This window comes from Danio rerio, chromosome 19 (assembly GCF_052040795.2).
Source record: "Danio rerio strain M-AB ecotype USA chromosome 19, GRCz13ab, whole genome shotgun sequence".
Taxonomy (NCBI): domain Eukaryota; kingdom Metazoa; phylum Chordata; class Actinopteri; order Cypriniformes; family Danionidae; genus Danio; species Danio rerio.
Genome location: NC_141039.2, coordinates 40,777,588 through 40,799,228, shown reverse-complemented (window position 1 = coordinate 40,799,228; position 21,641 = coordinate 40,777,588). Strand labels below are relative to the sequence as shown.

At 34.7% G+C, this 21,641-nt stretch overlaps 1 protein-coding gene across 16 annotated transcripts in view; it reads left to right on the top strand.

The window, feature by feature from the left end:
- Window positions 1-21,641, top strand: part of col16a1 (collagen, type XVI, alpha 1) — a 156,668-nt gene that overhangs the window by 74,953 nt on the left and 60,074 nt on the right. For 8 of the 16 annotated variants that reach the window (XM_087295957.2, XM_087295949.2, XM_087295953.2 and 5 more), the window contains exons 10-24: window positions 1,288-1,323; window positions 4,121-4,168; window positions 4,546-4,581; window positions 6,117-6,161; window positions 6,306-6,344; window positions 6,445-6,507; window positions 9,487-9,531; window positions 9,651-9,746; window positions 13,562-13,600; window positions 13,683-13,727; window positions 14,007-14,042; window positions 17,228-17,350; window positions 18,111-18,146; window positions 20,880-20,915; window positions 21,033-21,143. In XM_087295957.2, the coding sequence (XP_087152083.2) occupies window positions 1,288-1,323; window positions 4,121-4,168; window positions 4,546-4,581; window positions 6,117-6,161; window positions 6,306-6,344; window positions 6,445-6,507; window positions 9,487-9,531; window positions 9,651-9,746; window positions 13,562-13,600; window positions 13,683-13,727; window positions 14,007-14,042; window positions 17,228-17,350; window positions 18,111-18,146; window positions 20,880-20,915; window positions 21,033-21,143 (834 nt within the window). The remainder of the gene's footprint in view (window positions 1-1,287; window positions 1,324-4,120; window positions 4,169-4,545; window positions 4,582-6,116; window positions 6,162-6,305; window positions 6,345-6,444; window positions 6,508-9,486; window positions 9,532-9,650; window positions 9,747-13,561; window positions 13,601-13,682; window positions 13,728-14,006; window positions 14,043-17,227; window positions 17,351-18,110; window positions 18,147-20,879; window positions 20,916-21,032; window positions 21,144-21,641) is intronic. The other 8 variants (XM_087295958.2, XM_087295950.2, XM_087295955.2 and 5 more) reach the window with 1 other exon arrangement.

Sequence of the window (21,641 nt, the reverse complement as noted above, 5' to 3'; positions counted from 1 at the left end):
GGGGAAACCGGAGCACCCGGAGGAAATCCCAAATGAACATGGGGAGAACATAGAACACACAGAAATGCCAACTGGCCCAGCCAGGCCTCAAACCAGCGTCCTTCTTGCTGTGAGGCGACAGTGCTAAGCTTCAAAGTTAAACATGCCTAAAATTTCCAATTTTGGCAAATAAAGGAAATATGTTTGTAAAATGTACAGGTGTTTCTCTAAATTGCAACATTTTTTTTATTATTTGCTAATTATTTTATTGTTATTAATATTAATATTAATTTTATTGTAATTAATATTGTTATTGTTTCAGTAACTTGTTCGTTATTGGTTTCATCAGTTTTATCGTTTATAGTGATATTTTTAATTTTGTTTCAGTTAATAAAAAAGTTTTTTGACCAAGAGATTTAGTTTTTATTTACTAATATACCCTTGTTGAACACTAAACAATATATTTTGAGGAAAGCTGAAAACCATGTAACCATTGACTTTCATAGTAGAAAAAAAACATATCTATATTTCCAGCTTTCTTTAATATATATTTTGTGGGCGTCATGGTGGTGCAGTGGGTAGCATGATCGCCTCACAGCCAGAAGGTCCCTAGTTTGAGCTCCATCTGGCCCAGTTTGCGTTTCTATGTGGAGTTTGCATGTTCTCCCCGTGTTCAAGTGGGTTTTCACAGGGTGCTTCGGTTTCCCCCCACAGTCCAATGACATGCGCTGTAGGTGAATTGACTAAACTAAATTGGCCATAGTATTTGTGTGTGAAAGTGTGTGTGTATAGATGTTTCCCAGTACTAAGTTGCAGCTGGAAGGGCATCCGCTGTGTAAAACATATGCTGGATAAGTTGTCAGTTCTTTCCGCTGTGACGACCCCTGATGAAGAAACAGACTAAGCCGAAGGAAACTGAATGAATGTTTGCTAATTAGTATATTATTTCAGTTATTGTTTTAGTAATTGTTTTAGTTTTAATTTTTTTTTTTTTCTTTATTTTATTTCAGTTAACAAAAATGTTTTTGACCAATAGTTTTACTTTACTTATTGAACACTAATGAATATATTTTGATGAAAGCTGAATATCATGTTACCATTGACTTTCATGACATTTTTTTGTAGATTTCCAGCTTTTTTCAATATATTGTTAGTGTGTTTGTGTGTTCAACAGAAGAAAGAAAGTCAAACAGGGTTGGAACACATAAACAGTGAATAAACAATGACAGAATTTTACATTTTGGGTGCACTATCCCTTTAAAAGGCGAGTCAATGGATTAAAACTACATGGTTTTCTCTGTTTTCCAGTGTGCAGGCTGTGTACTGCTCAGTGAGGAATCGAGTGTGGGTATTCCCATTCAGTCTGTCATGTGTGCAGCATGTATAATGGCTGTGTATGGATATGCAGCAGGATCTGCATGCATGAGTACGCATGAGTGTTTTCACGCCCTTGAAAAAAAAAAGATGCATTTGCAGTTGTGGAAAATGCAGCATCGATTCATGAGACCTGTAGAGTATGAATGTTTAATGGTTGGCCGGGAACTTTATTAGATCAATGCACTTGCAGATTTACATCCACCTTTTTCCGATGCCCCATGATGCTTTGCAAGATAACTTCTGTCAAACTGTAAACAATCAATGAAGAGTTTTAAAGAGATGGTTCACCTAGATTTGTCTGTTTCTGTTAAACATGAACAAAGTTATTTTGAAAAAATGTTGAAAAGCTGTAACCATTGACCTCCATTGTATTTGTTGTTTTACTATAAAAGCCTGTGGTTACAGGTTTTCAGCTTTCTTCAAAATATCTTCTTTTGTGATCAACAGAAGAAAGAAACTGATAAAGGTTTGGAACCACTTGAGGGAGAGTAAAAAGTGAGTAAGTTAAATAATTTAGGTGAACTACATCTTTAAACAAACCAGGTAAATTGAGGTTTCCTCAAAGTTCATCCATCATATATTAAAAATATTTTAATATACATGTTTAGCAGATCACGAATAGTCTCAAAAACTTCAAACAAGACTTTCTGCAGCAATATTACAGATAACTGTACTGCAGGGATAATATTGTGGAACAAAACAAAAAAAATTGGGCTGCAGATATGGTATGGTGATAATGTCGTGTTAAAATATGAATATGTTATTTTCATGACCGATCAAAATAAAGCACAAAGCCAAACTTACCTCTCAGTTTTCATAAAGTATATGGATTGTTTGAAGTGCGATATAATTGTCTGAAGTGATTTGTTTTAGTTCTTTTGAATGGGGGTTCCCCAAACCGGAAAAGGGTGGATAGTGAGTTTTTTATATATTTATTTTTGTGCAGTATCAACATTTGATCAATGCTTTTACCACATCACATGCTGGTTGCATGTATAAAAATTTTTGCACAGAATTCATGTATTTACAGTTGAAGTTAAGATTATCAGCCCTCTTGTGAGTTTTTTTTAATCAAGTTCAAAAGAGCAAGACATTTTTCACTGTATTTCCTATAATATTTCCTATAATATTTTTTCTTCTCGAGAAAGTCTTAGTTTTTTTTATTTCTGCTAGAATAAAAGCAAGGCAGGGCAAGTTTATTTACATTACATATTTCACACTCAGTGGCAATTCAAAGTGCTTTACAGAAACAGGAATAAAAGAGACACATATAAATAAAATAGAAACAAATAATATCAAAACAGATGAAAACAGGTGTATCATATTTTCTCATTTTACTCTGGAACTTCCCCTTTCTGGTGATGACACCCCATGTCTCCAACAGATTACATTTTTCACCTAAAATCGAAAAGTTAAGCTTTACAACGCTAATTACGTGCCCTCCAATTTCAACTTCATTCTGGCAGTAAATTGCACAGCCCCTGAATTCTACCCTCTCCTGGGAGTAGATCGCTTTAGTTATCCAAACGCAATAAAAGGTCTTGATCTCAGCCAGACGCCAGGGACTTTAACCCACATCCTGCAACTGATTATCTGTGGCAAGTCATGTCTCGGATCTCACTTATTGTAATTAAGCTGCTATCCCACAGAGAAAGATCGACCAGTATGGTGATGGCCCAATCTATGAACTGCCCAATCAGATACAGTTTTTACCATATTCCAAAACACCGGTGTATCATATTTTCTCATTTTACTCTAGGACCCCCCACCCCCCTCTCTTTCTCTCTCTATGTACTTTTTCGGTACATATTAATCAATTGGACGTCTCAAACAGAATCGATTTTTAGTCCAGCGTAATAAAAGATCTTGATCAAAAGCAGGTTTAATTTGTTTTAAACCACTTTAAAGTCACATTATTTATTTATTTTTTTTAAATTGCCTACAGAACAAACCATCGTTATATAATGACTTGCCTAATTAGGGGCCGATCATACTGAACACACTTTTTGCTTTAAGAGGTGCATCCTTTGAATTGTTTACTAAAATCCGCAAGCATTTTGCACGCTGTTTATGTGCCCTGCATTTTAACGGACTGTTGCGCCTTGCATTTTTGCTGTTGTGTGCGGTGCGCTCACGGTTGTTTTTTTAAACTTCCTAGGTTCGGCTGGTTGCAGTTCCTGAATTTTAATTGCCATTTTTAAGTCAATTGTAACCATTAGTTTTGGTTCAGTTTCGAATTTCCCCAACCTTTGCAGAGCCTGGGGGACCAGAGTAAGTGCTCCAGCTTGGTCTCCCCTGGTCCAGTTGAAAAAAAAGTCAACTCTGTGCGGAAAAAGCATGTTACGTCAGTCGCCACTTTTTCATTCTACAATCAAATAAAAGCAACCTAACCTGCCTAGCTAACCTAATTAACCTGATTAGGTCTTTAAATGTCACTTTAAGCTGAAAACTATTGTCTTGAAAAATATTTTGTCAAATATCATGTGCTCTCATTATGGCAAAAATAAAGAAATCAGTTATTAGAAATTAGATATTAAAACTATTCTGTTAGGAAATGTGTTGAAAAAATCTTTCAGTCAAACAGAAATTTGGGGGGGAAATATAGAGGGGGCTAATAATTCAGGAGGGTTAATAATTCAGACTTCAGCTGTATGTATTTTTGTATTATTGATTGAATTTTCTAGCTTAGCCCAGGCTGGTTTTCTTCAATATGATATTGCTTTATATGCATAAAGTAAACCGTATTCATTAAATTGTGTTGCAGGTTATCCAGGAGGGTCAGTCTGGACTCAAGGGAGAAAAAGGAGATCGGGTAAGAAATGTCAACCACCGAATAATACCGAAGCGAGAGTTTGTGTGCTAAATTCTTCTCTGCGTCCAGGCTTGCTGGGAATAAATGACTGCAGTGCTGTTTATTTTGGCATATTTTACAAATGCCTCATTAGGAGCGAGCTTCTGTGCCAGTGATCCAGCTTGGCCGACTACTCAAAACTTTCATTATTACTGGCATTAACTCTTAATATATTAATAACATTAATGAATAGCACCGCATAAAGACAGTATTAGGAGTCTTTAGGATGGGGTTTAATAAGGGGCATATAAAAACAAGTAACGCTTGATATGCAGTATTGTTGGGAATGTTTATGTGTATGGTGTTTGTATTTTAAATTGGCTGTGTAAATCTTACAGGGTTTGGACTGCACAGGTGCTGGAGTTCCTGGACGAGTGAGTCAATATGTTTTTGCATGTAAAGCTGACAGTATTCAAAACTATTAAATGCATGTATTGATGATATTAATATAATATATTGCTAATATATTGAACACATTATTTATGTAGAATTATAGTGATTATAATTAGTTATTATATTTAAAAATAAAGCAATTCTTTTAATTATTTTTTAATATTAATTTTTTATTGTTTATATTAATTTTTGTTTATTATTTAAATAAACCCATATTATTATTATTATTATTATTATTATTATTATTATTATTATTATCATTATTATTATTATTATTTATTTATTTATTTAATTATTATTATTATTAGTAGTAGTAGTAGTTGTAGTAGTAGTTGTTGTTGTTGTAGTAGTAATTATAGTAAAATAAAATAATATTTTCATTAATAAATCAAGTATAAATCAAATAATAATCAAATATTTAAAAATACTTTTTTAGGTACACCTTACTAGTACTGGGTCAGACCCCCTTTTGCCTTTAGAACTGCCTTAATCCTTCATGGCATAGATGTAACAAGGTGGTCCATATTGACATGATAGCATCACGCAGTTGTTGCAGATTTGTCGGCTGCACATCAATGATGCGAATCTCCCGTTCCACCACATTCCAATGGTGCTCTATTGGATTGATATCTGGTGATTGTGGAGGCCATTTGAGTACAATGAACTCATTGTCATGTTCAAGAAACCAGTCTGAGATGATTCACGGTTTATGGCATTCTCTGAAAACCCTAGATCAGCAGTTTCTGAAATACTCTGACCAGTTCGTCTGGCTCTAACAACCACACTAAAGTCACTTAAATCACCTTTCTTCCCCATTCTGATGCTCGGTTTGAACTGCAACAGATCGTCTTAACCATGTCTACATGCCTAAATGCATTGAGCATAAAAGCAGTTGGACAGGTGTACCTTATAAAGTGGCCGGTTAGTGTATATTTTTATATATAGACATTATAACATTTTATAGAATTATTTTAAACCACATTTTAACTAGACGGTCTTCATAACAATTTTGAGTGATCATTAATGCCAGGGCTTAATTTGTGCCGGAAAAAGCCGGATCCGGATGCGGCACCTTTGAAATCTGATCCGGCACCTCATTTTACTGATCCCCCTACTCAACCGCCCTCCTCCGCTGTTCACTTTCATTTTCTTCCGCGACTCCCCAACCCTCTTCACTTTCGTCCGCTACAAACCCCCCGCTCTTCACTTTTGTCCGCGACACCCCTCCGCCATCCAACGCCATCTCACACCTCCCTCCCCCACTCCACTTTCGTGCATGGCACCTCTACATCCTCGGGTAACACACCGGATCTGTTACCACGATCTGTTCCGGGACCTCGCAATTCACAAATTAAGCACTGATCAATGCCATATTATTACTGTGGTATCCGATGATTTGGACTCCACTAAAAGTGTATGAGTTGCTTGAGTATGACATGAGTGTAACAAGTTACAGGAAACTTGTTACACTCATGATGTACATCATGATGACATGATGTATCCTTGTGTGTTTTAGTGCTTGGAAGGTGCTAAAGGGGAGAAAGGAGAGAAGGGAGAGTCGGTAAGTGTTTGCGCCATCTTTATCTTAGAAACAGAGCCTGGCACGATCGAATTTCTGTTCAACAGGCCTGAATGAAGGAGAGGGGATATCTTGATACTATTTCTGGCTATTGATTCGCCCATTTCTCATTCTCTTATTTTTCAGGGTCTGGCTGCCAACTGGGGGGAAGCTGTAGGAGTGAAGGTAAAGAAAGATGGCACCATGTTGGTATGACTGTTAATAAGTGTATTACAGCTTGCAGCTTTTCTCCTTTACTGTCTGTCACTCTCATTCACTTCTTCAGGGGGTAAAAGGGCAGAAGGGAGAAGTCGGAGCCCCAGGTCTGGCTGGTAGTCCGGGAAGAGATGTAAGTGACTAACATTTGATGTGAAAGTTGAACATGCTAAATTTATAGCTTCTCTTCACAAAGCTTGTTCTATATGTAAGAGAAGTATATAAATTGTCAGTGTGCAAATGAAACATGTAAAGCTTGTAGTTTGTCACTTCCACTCAAATGGACCAATGGGTTTACTCACATCACCTCACACTATAGTTTCTCATCACATCATAACCAATCAAATGGTCTCTAGTATTTGACATGCCCCGCCCACTTGGAGATGCTTTTCATTTGCTTTTCATTTGATGCACTTGAGCTCAACAACTCTCGCTGGCAGAGCGATGATAAAACAAAACACTGTTGGCTTTTTTTTAAAGGGGAGGGGCTACTCTATGTTCCACCCTCTCATTGTGTTTCGATTACATCAAACATCGAATAAAAATGCAAATTTCAAAGCACTTCACGAGACCTTTAAATAACATTTTAGCTTAGCTTATTTTCATTGAAGACCATTCATTGATTAGTATGCCAGATTGATAGTAGTTCCTAGGCATATTAACCTAGAAAATAGCAACTTTTAATTTTCCGTAGGTTTTAACTTAAGCTTTAAATAGCAAAAATGATAGCTAATGGTCTAATCCAATTCAATGATTTATGCTAAGCTAAAACTGCTCCCACCAGACTGGAAAGAGACTGAACGGATTCAAAAATAGTAAAACTCTAGATGACTTTTAAAAGCATTGTATGTCTCATAAATGCAATGTCTATAGTTCTTCCATCAGACATGCTTATATATTCCAGAATTGATTTTATCATATCCATATATATATACATATAGGTGTGGCATATGTATTACACTGTTATCAAAGTTTTCCCGTTCCCAACACAGACTTGAATTCTTACAGTGAATATTTGTTTGAGTTTTAATCTTTTATTTTGTTGTATTTTTCTTCTTTCCATAATTGTAAGACATAGTTGTTTTTGTTGTTTTTTACAAGTAAATTAATAAAATAATACATAAAAAAATAAAAATACATAAAAAGAATAGACAAGACATTTTTTGTTACATTTTTTCCCATAAACAACCCCCCTCCCCTTCAAAATAAAAAAAGAAAAAATAAAATTGTATAAATTAAATATTTACATTGTCCCAGAGTTATGATAGTACAGTGAGGTAGTATTTAACATCATAGTTTACCCGTTGAGTTTGATTGCATTATCCTTTTAAGCATAAACTTTTTAATTTCCCTGTTAGTTTTAGTTTGGGGAAAGTTTTACACCTTTTTTAAGTGTGAGATCGTTGGATTCCATACTGTATAAAAACATTAAGTGGATTCTTTAAGAGAGTGTTTCATTTTTTCCAATATTAAAAACAGCATCTTATTACTAAACCAGAGTGAAACTGAAGGTCGTTTACTTGATTTCCAATCAAGCATTATTCTTCTCCGAGCCATAAGACAAGCGAAGGAATAAGCGTCTTAATAATTATTAGACATGACTATATCTTGTTCAAGTACTCCAAAAACAGCCATTTCAAAACTAGGCCTATAATGACTTTTTTATATGCCTCGGACAGAATTTTAAATATAGTTGTCCAATAATCAAGCAGTCTGGGGCATGCTCAAAACATGTGAGCCAAATCTGCTTTAACAGAAAGACATTGCTTACATGTGTCACTTACATTTGTGTATATCTGGGAAAGTCTATCCTTGCTGTAGTAAAGTCTGTGGATGACCTTAAACTGAATTAAGCTTAAGCGAGTACAGGAGGTTGTTCTGTTCACTCCCAATAACGCATCGTTTCAGCTTTTCCTCTGAAATATTCACTCCCAAATCCTTTCACCCTTCTGCATGAATTTTATCTAGATTCATATTTTTGATGGAACTTTTTTGTTAATTTGTATTCTACTTCGTCCCATTCTGCACTGTAAAACCCAACAAGTTCTCAAACCATTTGAGGATACCGATTGCAACAAATCATTAAGGTTTAAAGACTAATCTTTATGAGTACTGTGAACTTACTCCATTTAAGTTGAAGTAATGAGGTATTTAATTAACTCATTACCTTCAACACTGAGTTCAAAACTCTTTTTTAAATGAGTAGAATTAACTTTCACTCAATTTTGAGTTAACTACACTCATTCCATATGATAAAGTTAACTGTTGGGTTTTACAGTATGCTTCGGAATTAAGAATTGTGAAATTTCATGATCTTTAAAATGTATAAGTGCAATAATTACATGGGATAAAATACTATATATTTCCAAAATAATTTGGTAATAATTGTTTAAACAATTGTGATTACCGAAATAATTTTAGTTATTATTTTTCCTATATTTTTTCCTAAAAGATTTGTCATAACCTTTTGGAAATTACTTCTTATTCTATTTAGCTATCTGTTCAGTAGTGTATTGAAAAAAAAAAGTGATTCTTAATTCATCCAAAATCGTGCAGCTACGGGATATATTCAAGACTCATGCAATCTATCACATGCATAATATGCCTCTGCTCACATATTTTCATTTTTAAAAGGAGCCAAGCGTCTCTTTCCTTTTATATTGTTTAAAGTGGCGCCATACATTCACAGCTCTCTGCTGAGAAAAGCATTACGCATTAGACTCTTACCCATAAACTCGCTGCTGCCTTTTTTTTCTCATTAGATATCTCTTTGGGTGTTAAATCTTCTTAATGCTACATAGATTACATAAGCCAACAAAGAGCCACAAATCAATGCAGCCTCATTGATTCTTTTAAATGGATAGTCAGCTCGCATTACGTTTAATCTTTTCTATTCCGTATATACAAAGCATGCTAAGGGGATGGCGAATATGGCCGAGTCGCTAATGCATATTTGGGATTTGCTTTTAAACTGTTTATCTGTCTAAGCCTTGAGTCATCGGTGAACTGACTGGTTTGGAAGGTTGTCATGTAAGTAGTGTGATAACCGCTAATGCCGGCGTTTGAGATGAACTATAAGCTAATGATCTTTTGTTGGTCTTTGCTGTCACAGGGTCGAGCTAATCCTATTTGTGTCGTGGGCCCTAAAGGACAAAAGGTAAAAACAGATGGGTCTTCTATATGGGGTTACTATAAAGGAACTCTATAGTTTTGTGGTATCATTTTCTTTACTGCTTGGTATGCACAGCTAGTTTCTCAGATTTGGTTATTTCACAGGGCGCTCCTGGTGTGGTCGGTCCAGAGGGGCTCGCAGGAGAACCAGGCCAGCCAGGATTTCCAGGACTACCTGGTGTTGGGAAACCAGGACTACCTGTAAGAATATTCATGTTTTACATGTATGAGATTAGAGTACATCCAAGCAGTTGTTATCACACAATAAATCTTAATGGCTAAAAGGCTTAATGGCAACCCGACCTGAAGTGAAGTTGAAGAGGTTTATTCAGCGAAAACAACCGCCTGGATGTACTTTATCCTGCTTATCCTGCTTATTAATAGTTTATTTATTTAGAAGATGGCACCAAACAGTCACTGATGGCCAAGATGATACCTGGTACCTGGTACCTGGATGAGCATACCACAGAATAGCATTCACTGTAAATTAAAAAAAAAAATTGCTGTAAAATTAAGTGGCAATTTTGGTTGCCAGTGAAGGGCTAAGACTGAAGGGCTTTATTCGGTGAAAACAACCACCTGGATGTACTTTATCCTACTTATTACATGGCTTCTTGCCACAAAATGTAAAAAAAAAAAAATAGACAAAACATTGCTCTGAGGTGTAATAGTTAATTAAATATTTGATTATGAATTCTGCTTATTTAAACTAGGATTCAAGTACAAAAACTAAGGATGACCGATACCTATTATTTTCTTTTCGATCTGATACCATGTATTTTAAGACAAGTATCAATACCGATACTTCAATGAAATATTTTATAGTGATTTAATAATGTTTTTTTTTAAATCACCTTCAGTATAATTATAATAAATAAAATACAACAGACATAATTCCTTTTTACATTTATTAAAATAAGAGAACATTATTAAACAAAATTTGCTATATATACCATATATACTGTAACAAAAAATAACACACCTTAAAACAACACACCTAAACAAACCTTAAAAAATCTAAATTTCTCCCCTTTATGGTTTTAAATTGACTGTTGACTTCTTTTGAACCTGTTTTTCTTTGACTGATCAGCGGCATACTGTTTTGTGACAAGTGTCACATGAAGCCTCTTCATTATTAACTGGAGTAATTTAACACCAAATTATGCTTCTTTTTCTTTCAATCATGATGACCGCACCACCGTGCTCGAGTTTAAAACCTGTGCTGAATATTATATAAAATACAATATTATAGATCCCATTCATGTTCTTATTTAAGTAAATAAAGTATGTATATATTATGTGGTGCTATCATTATTAATATTATTAAGATATTCTAAAATCCGTGACCACTCATTAAGAAAAAACAAACAGAAAAGATCAAAATATTTCAATTTAAGGATCAATTATTTTGATACTTAGCAGTATCGAAAATATTTACAAGTTATGATTGATCCGTTCTCCCTAATGCTTTTCAAAAAATTCCACAAATGAGAGAATTGTAGTGAGGAAAATGCACCAAAATCTGGGGTTGTAGATCTGTTTCCAGTGATCCTCTCCAATGAAGCACCATGAATGTCTTCAACTGCCAAATAAAAGCAAGCACTTTAAATGAATTTAGAGTATAGAAATATGTCATTTTATTATGTTTGCCATTCACAGTTCTTTTCAATATTTTAGTTCTCTCCCTAAGTACATTCCTCAAGTTCAGTCTTGTGCCTTTTTTATTATTATTTGTTTGTTTTTGCTGCTGCAAAGTGTTATCTTATGATTCTTCTCATAGTTTCATTCGGTTATAATGACTTTAAAAAGACCGTCTGGAACCAGTTCTACTGAAAAACAATTGCCTGGCACTGATTTGTCCTCCATTGAGGTTTAAAAACCTTTTAAAGTTATTGCATTTTTGATGCGTTCTCTGGTGTACTGTTTTTGAGTTTATTTTCTCGTAAATAGAGGTGACCTCTAAAAATAATGTTGAATTTCAGAAATAGCAGAGCTGCAGCTAAAAAAGACACCTTAAGAAAAACTGTAACTGATTTGTCATCTTTGATTTATTCTTCCTGTGTAAATAAGTATATTTTCTCTCATTTGTCTTGGTTTATTTAGCTTCCACTAAATTGGCAAAGATCTAAAAACAATCAAAAAATGATTGGGCTAGAAGTGTAAAAAAAAGTGCATACCAACATAGAATTTCTGCAGTATTTAAGTATGTCAAAGTATGAGACGTCCCATTTCAGTGCACTTGTGGTTTCATGAACATAAAGCATTTAAAATAAGAGTAAAATGTCTGCCATAATGCTTTAAATCAGTGGATATCAAACTTTTTTCACCAAGTACCACCTCAGAAAAAAATTGTCTCTCTAGGTACCACCATAATGAGAGCAATATTGAAACACAGTAGTATTGTAGGCCCAGTAAACAAGCTACAGCTCTGTACAGTTTAAAAACATTCTATTATTATTATTAATAATAAACCAAGACAAATGGGAGAAAATATACTTGTTTACACAGGAAGAATAAATCAAAGATGACAAATCAGTTACAGTTTTTCTTAAGGTGTCTTTTTTAGCTGCAGCTCTGCTATTTATGAAATTCAACATTATTTTTAGAGGTCACTTCTATTTACGAGAAAATAAACTCAAAAACAGTACACCAGAGAACGCATCAAAAATGCAATAACTTTAAAAGGTTTTTAAAAACTATCATTATCAGCCACTTTAAACATTAAAATAAATAGTTTGACCATTAACGCTGTACTCTGCTTATGTTGTATAAATCAAACAAACAAAATAAAACGTCAATTTTTAAATTGAAATGTGCTTTTAAAAGTTAAAAATGGTAGGCTCCTCTACTTAAATGTAAAGTGTTAACTTCATAGTAGCCTATTCTTTAAAACCTGGAGATGTTGCTTGGACCTCATAAATATAGGCTGTATGTCATCACATGTACATATGACATATTTGAATTCTCCATGTACCACTAGATTGAAGCCCACGTACCACTAGTGGTACACGTACCACAGTTTGGGAACCACTGCTTTAAATAAATTAATATAAGCAGCATGTGACAATAAGTAAGTAAATAACATGTAAATGTATGGATGTAATAATGTTTCATTGTCATTTAGCATAACAAATTTGTTTAGATATTTAAAATTTTACTCTTTGTATAAAAAAAAATCGGTCCCACTTTCTATTAAGTGGCCTTAATTAATATGTACTTACATAGGAACTAATTGTTTGTTACAATGTACTCATTGTGTAAATACATGTATATGTACTTATGCTTAATTAAATACATGTAATTACGTCTGTAGTTAACTTTTGTAATTACATTTGTAAATACACTGTTGACCATCCCTTACACCTTACCTACCCTTAAACCTACCCATACCACCAAACCTGTCCATAACCCAACCTCTATCCCAACTCAAAAGCACCAAAAGTGTTCTCTAATGCATTATAAACACAGTAAGAACATGGTATTTATTTTTTGATGTAAGTACATAGTAGTTAAGGACACTTAATATAAAGTGGGACCAAAAAAATTTACTGAAAACAGGTCAAAGCTAGTAGTTTGAATGATAGAGGCAAACCATAAAGCAAAAAAATGTATAGAATAAAATAAAATAAAATTAATTAGCAATTTAGGGCTACAGTAGGTATTGTCAAATTATTACACTTTCTGGTATTAATTTTGAAGTAAATAATGTTATTTGCTATAGAGTACAATGTGCATGCCCCCAACTCTGTATAGACCATTTCAAAGTGGTGATGGGGTTAACATTTCCTGCTTGTTGTCAAACTCTTTCAAACTGTTTCATATTTAACTGTATAAAGAGGAAATTCAACCATAACTCAACATTAAAACAGCTATCATAACATTATTTATCATTATGTGGACCCTTTTGGATTTTCGGAAGCTATAAAAATGAAAAAAGCAAAACAGGAACCATTGTTGCTGTCCCTCAAAAAGGTCTATATATACTTCTTTACTAACCAGTTGTTTTTATCTCACAGGGGCCCCCTGGTGGATCTTCAGGTTCTAAAGGAGAGAAAGTATGTTTACCACTTTAATACCCATGTATTTTTATATGCAGTGTTATGTGTAGCAATAACAAAATATCCTCTACATGTCTAGGGGGATTCTGGGACACCTGGAGAAGATGGAAAGCCTGGAGAACCCGTTAGTTTTTTACTCATTTTGACCTATAGAGATGTGTCAATGTGAAACAGCAACGTGTGCTGCATTACTAATACAGAACATGCTAATTATCCTGATTTTCCATCACTATCCTGATTGTTCTGTCACTGTAAGGGACAAAATGTGTTTACTATCATCAGCGCCATAATTAGTTTTATTACCACTGGAGCTATCAGCACATAATTTGCATTTGAAACTCAATGAGCTTCTGCGCTTCTAATCTTCATGCATACTCAATGATGTGTTTTGTTTTGCTGACAGGGTCCGAGAGGCCCTTGGGGACCTAAAGGCGAGAAGGTAAGCTAAAGGAGTCTGAATTTTAGATTTTGCAACTAAATTGCTGATATGGTAATTATCCGTTCAGATCTGAGAGAAAGAACAGTTCACCCAAAGCACTTTTGTGCTAAATCATGCAATAAACATGTTTTGTATATGCTAAATTAGAGCTATGCAATTGGATATGATAACATTTGCTAGCAACATACTAATTCAGGTTAGCAGTGTGTCTTAATAATTCTGTCAAGCTGTAAAATTATGTTAAAAGTGTGGCTAGAAATGCAGTCAGGCTTCGGTGAAGTGCTAGAGTCAGGCTAGAAATAGCCCTTTGCTACTTTTATTCATGCTAGCAGTGTTACATCATACCTGAAAAATGCTAGGAATGTATTAAGTCTTAATGGACACCTGCCAATATGTGCGCTTATCTTAGAAGCATGCTAATGTGCAAAGAATGTCAGCATGTGTCTGCTAATTCATTCCAGAAACATTTTAACATACTAACTTATGCTAGCCCATTACCTATATTACATGCTAGCAGCGTGTTAAATCAGAATCATGCAAATAATTTGTTAAATTATGCAAACAAATTGTTAAATCATGATGGAAACATGTTAGCATGCATGGTTAAAATTGTGTTGTGCTAAAACACATTAGCTGTGTGTTAATTTATAGAAAACTGCTATTGTGTAAAACATGTTAGCAGCATGTTTAATCATGATAAAAATATGTCAGGGGTGTGTTAAATTGTTCTATCAATGTATTTAAATATGTAAGTGTTAAAATTGTCCTAGCAATGTCTTAAAATGTATTAGCGTTGTGTTAAATTATGCTAAAAACAAATTAGCGGTGTGTTAAATCATAGAAACCTGCTAGTGTGCAAAACATGTTAGCAGCATGTTGAATCATGATAGCAACACAAAAAACATGTCAGCAGTGAGTTAAATCATTCTATCAATGTATTTAAATGTGCAAGTGTTTATCTTAGTCTTGAAATGTGTTAGCAATGTGTTAAAATATGCTAAAAACAAATTAGCGGTGTGTTAATTCATAGAAACCTAGTGTGCAAAACATGTTAGCAGCATGTTGAATTATGACAACAAGACAATAAAACATGTCAGCAGTGTGTTAAACCATTCTATCAATGTATTTAAATGTGTAATTGTTTATCGAAATGTGTTAGCATTGTGTTAAACAATGCTAAAAACAAATTAGCGGTGTGTTAAATCATAGAAACCTGCTAGTGTGCAAAACATGTTAGCAGCATGTTGAATCATGATAGCAACACAAAAAACATGTCAGCAGTGAGTTAAATCATTCTATCAATGTATTTAAATGTGCAAGTGTTTATCTTAGTCTTGAAATGTGTTAGCAATGTGTTAAAATATGCTAAAAACAAATTAGCGGTGTGTTAATTCATAGAAACCTAGTGTGCAAAACATGTTAGCAGCATGTTGAATTATGACAACAAGACAATAAAACATGTCAGCAGTGTGTTAAACCATTCTATCAATGTATTTAAATGTGTAATTGTTTATCGAAATGTGTTAGCATTGTGTTAAACAATGCTAAAAACAAATTAGCAGTGTGTTAAATCATAGAGACCTGCTAGTGTGCAAAACATGTTAGCAGCACGTTGAATCTTTACAACATCACAATAAAACATGTTAGCAGTGTGTGAAATCATTATATCAAAGTATTTAAATGTGTCAGTGTTAATATTTACCCAGCAATGTGTTAGCATTACATTAAAATATGCTAAAAACATTCTAGCATTGGCAGAAACATGGTTTTGACCTTTTAACAAACCTGTGTCAAACATTCACGCTAGGCTTTCTCAAGCCAATCTTTAACTTGCTTGCTTGCATATTTAATTATTTGTTTAACATTTACTGTTTAAGTTTATTGGATTTTTTTTCAAATTTCTGTATGGAAATTCCCATTGTAGCTTTAAATACATTTGCATGTAGCAGAGACATTTTTTCAAAGCGATGTACAAGGAGACATTCAGCAAGTCAACAATATGAGGCAATACACACAATAAGTGCTAATTTTACAAAGAAACGATGGGCGCACTCACACTTTGCTATCTAAACCATGCCCAGGCACGTTTCCCTTTTCATTTGAGAAGTGTGAGTGCTCTGAATCGGGCTCAGGTGCGGTTCAGTTGGCCGGCCCCAGCCAAGTTGGAAGAGGTACAATCACGCTTAGGGATGGTTCAAGGCAACTGAACCTAATGTGAGTACGCCCTTACTGTTCGTACTCAGAGAACCAAGTGTAAGAGCAAGGACAGGTTTTTTTTTTTTAATAGAGAATAGTTTCTACAGGTGGTTTGTCAAACCCACTCACCTGTGTGAAGCACAATGTGTGATTTTTTATAGATTTGGAGAGATTGTAAGAAAGTGTAATGTGCAAATGTGCAAAACTGGTTGTTTAAAGTGTCAGAGATGAAAGAAAGACCATTAATCACAGTTTACACACTGCTGGCATATTTTATTGTGTTGTTATCATGATTCAACATGCTGCTAACATGTTTGCACACTAACAGGTTTCTATGACTTAACACACTACTAACATGTTAGAGAAGAGGGGGGTTAAATAATAAATAAATTAATTAATTAATTAATGAATTAATTAAGGCAACGCAGTGGCGCAGTAGGTAGTGCTGTCGCCCCACAGCAAGAAGGTCGCTGGTTCGAGCCTCAGCTGGGTCAGTTGGAGTTTCTGTGTGGAGTTTGCATGTTCTCCCTGCGTTCGCGTGGGTTTCCTCCGGGTGCTTTGGTTTCCCCCACAGTCCAAAGACATGCGGTACAGGTGAATTGGGTTGGCTAAATTGTCCGTAGTGTATGAGTGTGAATGAGTGTGTGTGGATGTTTCCCAGAGATGGGTTGCAGCTGGAAGGGCATCCGCTGCTTAAAACATGTGCTGGGTAAGTTGGCGGTTCATTCCGCTGTGGTGACCCCGGATTAATAAAGGGACTAAACCGAAAAGAAAAATTAAATTAAATTAAATTAAATTAAATTAAATTAAATTAAATTAAATTAAATTAAATTAAATTAAATTAATAAATAAATAATAAAATAAATAAATAAATCAATAGATTTGCATTGTCATACTTTTAGTAAGAGATGATAATTGTAAGTCATTGATAAATTATAAAAGTGAGTATATGATGACAGAATGTTCTTTCTTCTTTTTATTTTTTTTAGGGAGAACCGTGTGAACCATGTCAAGTGATCTCTTCAGAATCTGGAAACACCTTGGGCTCGCAGAGCAAACAGGGGGCTAAAGGGGAACCGGGTGTTCCAGGCAAATCAGAACAGGGTCCACCTGTGAGTTTATCCCTAAAATAACTCCCAAAAGCTGCTCATTTTTACCAGAATAAAGCTAAAAGAGTTCAGCATGTTTGATTAAATGTCTCTGCGTTGCATCCTGAAACGTCTTTTAACTTCCAATACTCAAATCTGTGCCTGGTAGTCACATTATCACTGCAAAAAAAGATCGACTGATGATGCCGTTCACCTCAGTGGGCCTGCCATATTTGTGTTTGCCAAGCTCGATGAAACAAGCCAGCAGTCAGCGAGGTCTTTTTATTTTGTGTCTGTTGTTGTGTTGAATGAGTAATGTTTTCGCCGATCCACTACCCGCTCGCAGTGAGAACGGATATTCAATCATGCTTCATTATAACTTCAGGGAGTTTCAGATATCTCCTACCATCCGCAAAATCTATAAGTTTTCAAACTTTAAACCGCACTTTCTACGTCACATTTCATTTTACGGTAAAGGTCTTTCCAATTTTTAGCCCATTAAAATTTCACCTCTCTCTTCCTCAAGAGTGAGATGTATAAATTCTGACGAGAATAAAAAGGATTCAGCATACTGGAAAGCTTTCGCATTTGACTGTAAGGATTTCCAATATGCTCACAATCTATTCCTCATTCCTAGTTATAAGACGGGGAGTCAGAGCGTGGGATGCAGAAAGTGACAGAGTGCAAATGGGGGACATTTACATTGGGGAAGTTGCGGTCAGATGGGATGACATTAGTGTCATGTTTGGGAAGACAGAAAAGTTATATGTCTCTTTTTTCACAGGGCCTTCCAGGAGCGGATGGCAGAACAGGAGAGAAGGTTTGTGTTTGTGGCTGACTTTCCGATTCTTACTGCACAGAAATTGTATAATGAATGTATTATATGAATATATGTATACACAAGATTAAAATGAAGATTTCATCCTTTCTAGGATTGAAAGAACAAGCGTTGCTAAACGTTTAAATCTTGATTTACTAGTTTGTGTATTCAATGTATAAATCAATCAAACTGACCAAATATATCAAGTTTAATTTTGTTTAACTTAAAAACAGTACAGTAGCTGACACCTGATTAACATATTAAAATTAGTTAAATTAACAAAAACATTTGTAGTCAGGACTTTTTGTCACATAATTTTATACAGTGTACCCTTATTCTCAACACATAGAATGCACAGCCTTTGAGTATATACTCATTTGATATCATGCACAATCACAGTCACTTATAGTAGTATGAGTGCAATAGACATGTACATTTTTTGCCAATTGTTCTTCTCCAAAAATTATGGGGTACAATAATGTCTTTTTTAGTTTTGATTTAATTATTTAACTAGGATACAATATATCTTCTACCAGGGAGTCCTGGTCAAGACAGGCAGCATAGAACAAAGCTATAACAAAAAAAAAATAATAATGCATGTCACAATACAAAAGTAATATAAACCATAATTAATTATTAAAACATGTGCACTGTTGTTAATTTACAGTCTTTAAAATATTTTTAACAATAGTGATAGATGGTACGGATTTGAAATGTAGTATACTTTGAAGCTCATTCAATACATTTGAAGCATACTTAGAGCATGCAGATCGACCTAACTCTATGTAAAAAAATAGCATCTTAGTAGTAGTAGTAAGTAGTAAAACTTTATTGTCCTTGACAGGAGATTTGTTTTGGGCATCGCCATATTGCTGCAGACACTCACTAAAACAAGCAATAAAAAACAGTAGAAAATACAACAATTACAAAATTGATGGTGCCAATTAAGATATACTCTTATTAAGTAAACCCACTGACACAGGTACAAAGGATTTCTTGTAACGGTTTAACCTACACTTTGGGACTCTATACTTAAGAGTATATCTGCTGATCTGGGGCCTCATGTAAGAAGACTTGCTTTAAATACATACTAAAACATTGCGTACACACAAAGCTGTAAATGTGCGTGCGCAGTAAGATTTTAGATGTATGAAACACTGAGTATGTTGAACCCCATGCATATTCTCTTTGTACATCCGACTTAACGTGAAACTGAGCGCAAGTGCATGAGCGCAAAACCCCTCCCTGCCTCCTCCCCCTAATGAATATGCTCAATATACACAAGAAATGCACGTACGCCAGGGCATAAAGTTTATACAAATTACAGTGATGTGTGCGTGCACTTCAACCAGTGACAAATCAAGGGCACTATGATAACCAATATGGAGTTTTTTTTTTTAAACATTCAGAGATGCTAAAGTATATCTCCATAATCCAATACTGATAGAAGCATACTATAAGCTAAACATTTTTGAGATGCAAAGGAGAAACATTTTTTAAACGAAAATAAAAACCTAAAGTGGGTCTGAGTTTTTTTTTTTTTTTAAAGCTATCAATATAAAATTTATAAGTCAACGTATTATTAAGCCAGTCACTTAAAGGGCCATGACACCCCTCCCACTTTCGGTTTAAGTTTACCTCAGAATTTTTTCCAAAAATGCATCATAGTGGCCGTGGAGTTCCGCGATCTGAGGCAGGAGTGGGCATGGCCAGTAGAGCAGGGAAAAAGGAGGGAAGCGAACAACTGTTGTCAGTTACCTCACAAAATGATACACAAGTTGTGAGGAGACACATGATTTTATAGTTTACAAAGTTAAAATGCAAAGAAATAAACAGTAATTTAATGCCCTGCTACATTTGTCATTTGTAATTTCATATATAAATAATCACAATTTATACAATTGTAAAGATAATCATGTTTTTATAAACACTAAATGAGGACTTCTCCCTCAATCCTCGGGTCTGAATGCAGACTCAGTGCAGAAGGTCTCTTGCCCTTTCTATTTTAACCATTAGCCCTGCTCGTAACCTGGAGGATTGTTTTTAATCTGGAGAATGTTTCATGAATCTTTAAATATTTACAGTATAAGATGCAACTTTTTCACACATTTAAAATGTGCTAACATTTACATTCAATTTCATAAGAAAAATGTAGGTCTGTGGTAAACCTAACTTGACAAGTTTACATTCTACAAAATTATCTACACAAATTTGCACTCCAAACTTAAAAGAAACAAAACAGATTTCAGGTTCATGATCTGCTGCGATGTGTCTTAATATTAGTTGTGTATTGTGAAGTTATATTTAGGCTAATCTCAATCTTATTTGGACTGTTTCCAAACAAATCAAATTGCTGGAGTTCATAATAAATCATATGTTCATAAAGATATTTTAACATTGATTAACATGTGCACAATCAGGGGTGCATTTTTCTCAACTATCAGCATCTGAACATGTGATATTGATTAATGTATTGATGACGTTAATATAGAGCAAGTTAAATCAGCTGTTTTAAATGAATCGTTTGAATGGATAATTTTTTATTTATACCAATACAAAGTAGATGATAAAAGTTCACACACACACACAGTTTTGATGATAGCAACTTCCTATGTATTGTGACAATTACAACACATCTCAGTGTTCATTTCAAGAGGGTCAAAGGAATAAAAATGAAATGTACTGTTTGAGGGATTTTCCCTATCTCTCTCATGCATGGTGTTTATTTCTTAGGGGGAGGCAGGGGTCGATGGAGCCAAAGGTGAAAAGGTCAGTCGTCCCACGATTCGGTCAAAAAGACTACTTTACTTAAATTGCAGCTTAATTTTGCAAGTTCTCTCAAAGTCGTGCTTTTGAAAGTCTTCTCATATAATTTTTTTGTCGTAGGGTGAACCATGTTCTGGCTGTCCATCCAATGGACTAAATCCAGCAGGCATTTTGAAGCAGACTCAAAAGGGAGAGAAGGGAGATCCTGGTGTTGGGCAGAAAGGAGAGCAGGTGAATGTGATGGACTGATTTCTCATTGACATCCAGCACACATCATTAAAAAAAAAAACATCCACATCACTTTTTCCCACAAGTTCTGAAGTGCAGAAAATTACAGCGCAAACAGTTCTTGATTTCCACTTCAGCAGCTGCGTCTGTGAGCGTGCAGGGATGCATATATTGGCTCATGCATAATCGCAGATACTGTAAGACTGATCTCTATAACCACGCATTTGGCTCAGAAATAAGCCTCAGGCACAGATGCTTTTAGAAATTGTTTGTAATGACAGATTGGGGAATTATTAAGCCAAGGCTTTCATTTTTATGTTTGTTGAACAAGAAAATGTGCACTGATTATGGGTGTAAATTTAAAAGTCATTTTTGGTTTGGGTAAATGTCATTTTGACCTTAGTGTACATGATAAATACAGTGTTGTTTTAACCGTCATTCACTGGGAATTTTATTTAAAAGTTCCAGTTTTATATTTTTTTTATTTGTATCAATAGAAAT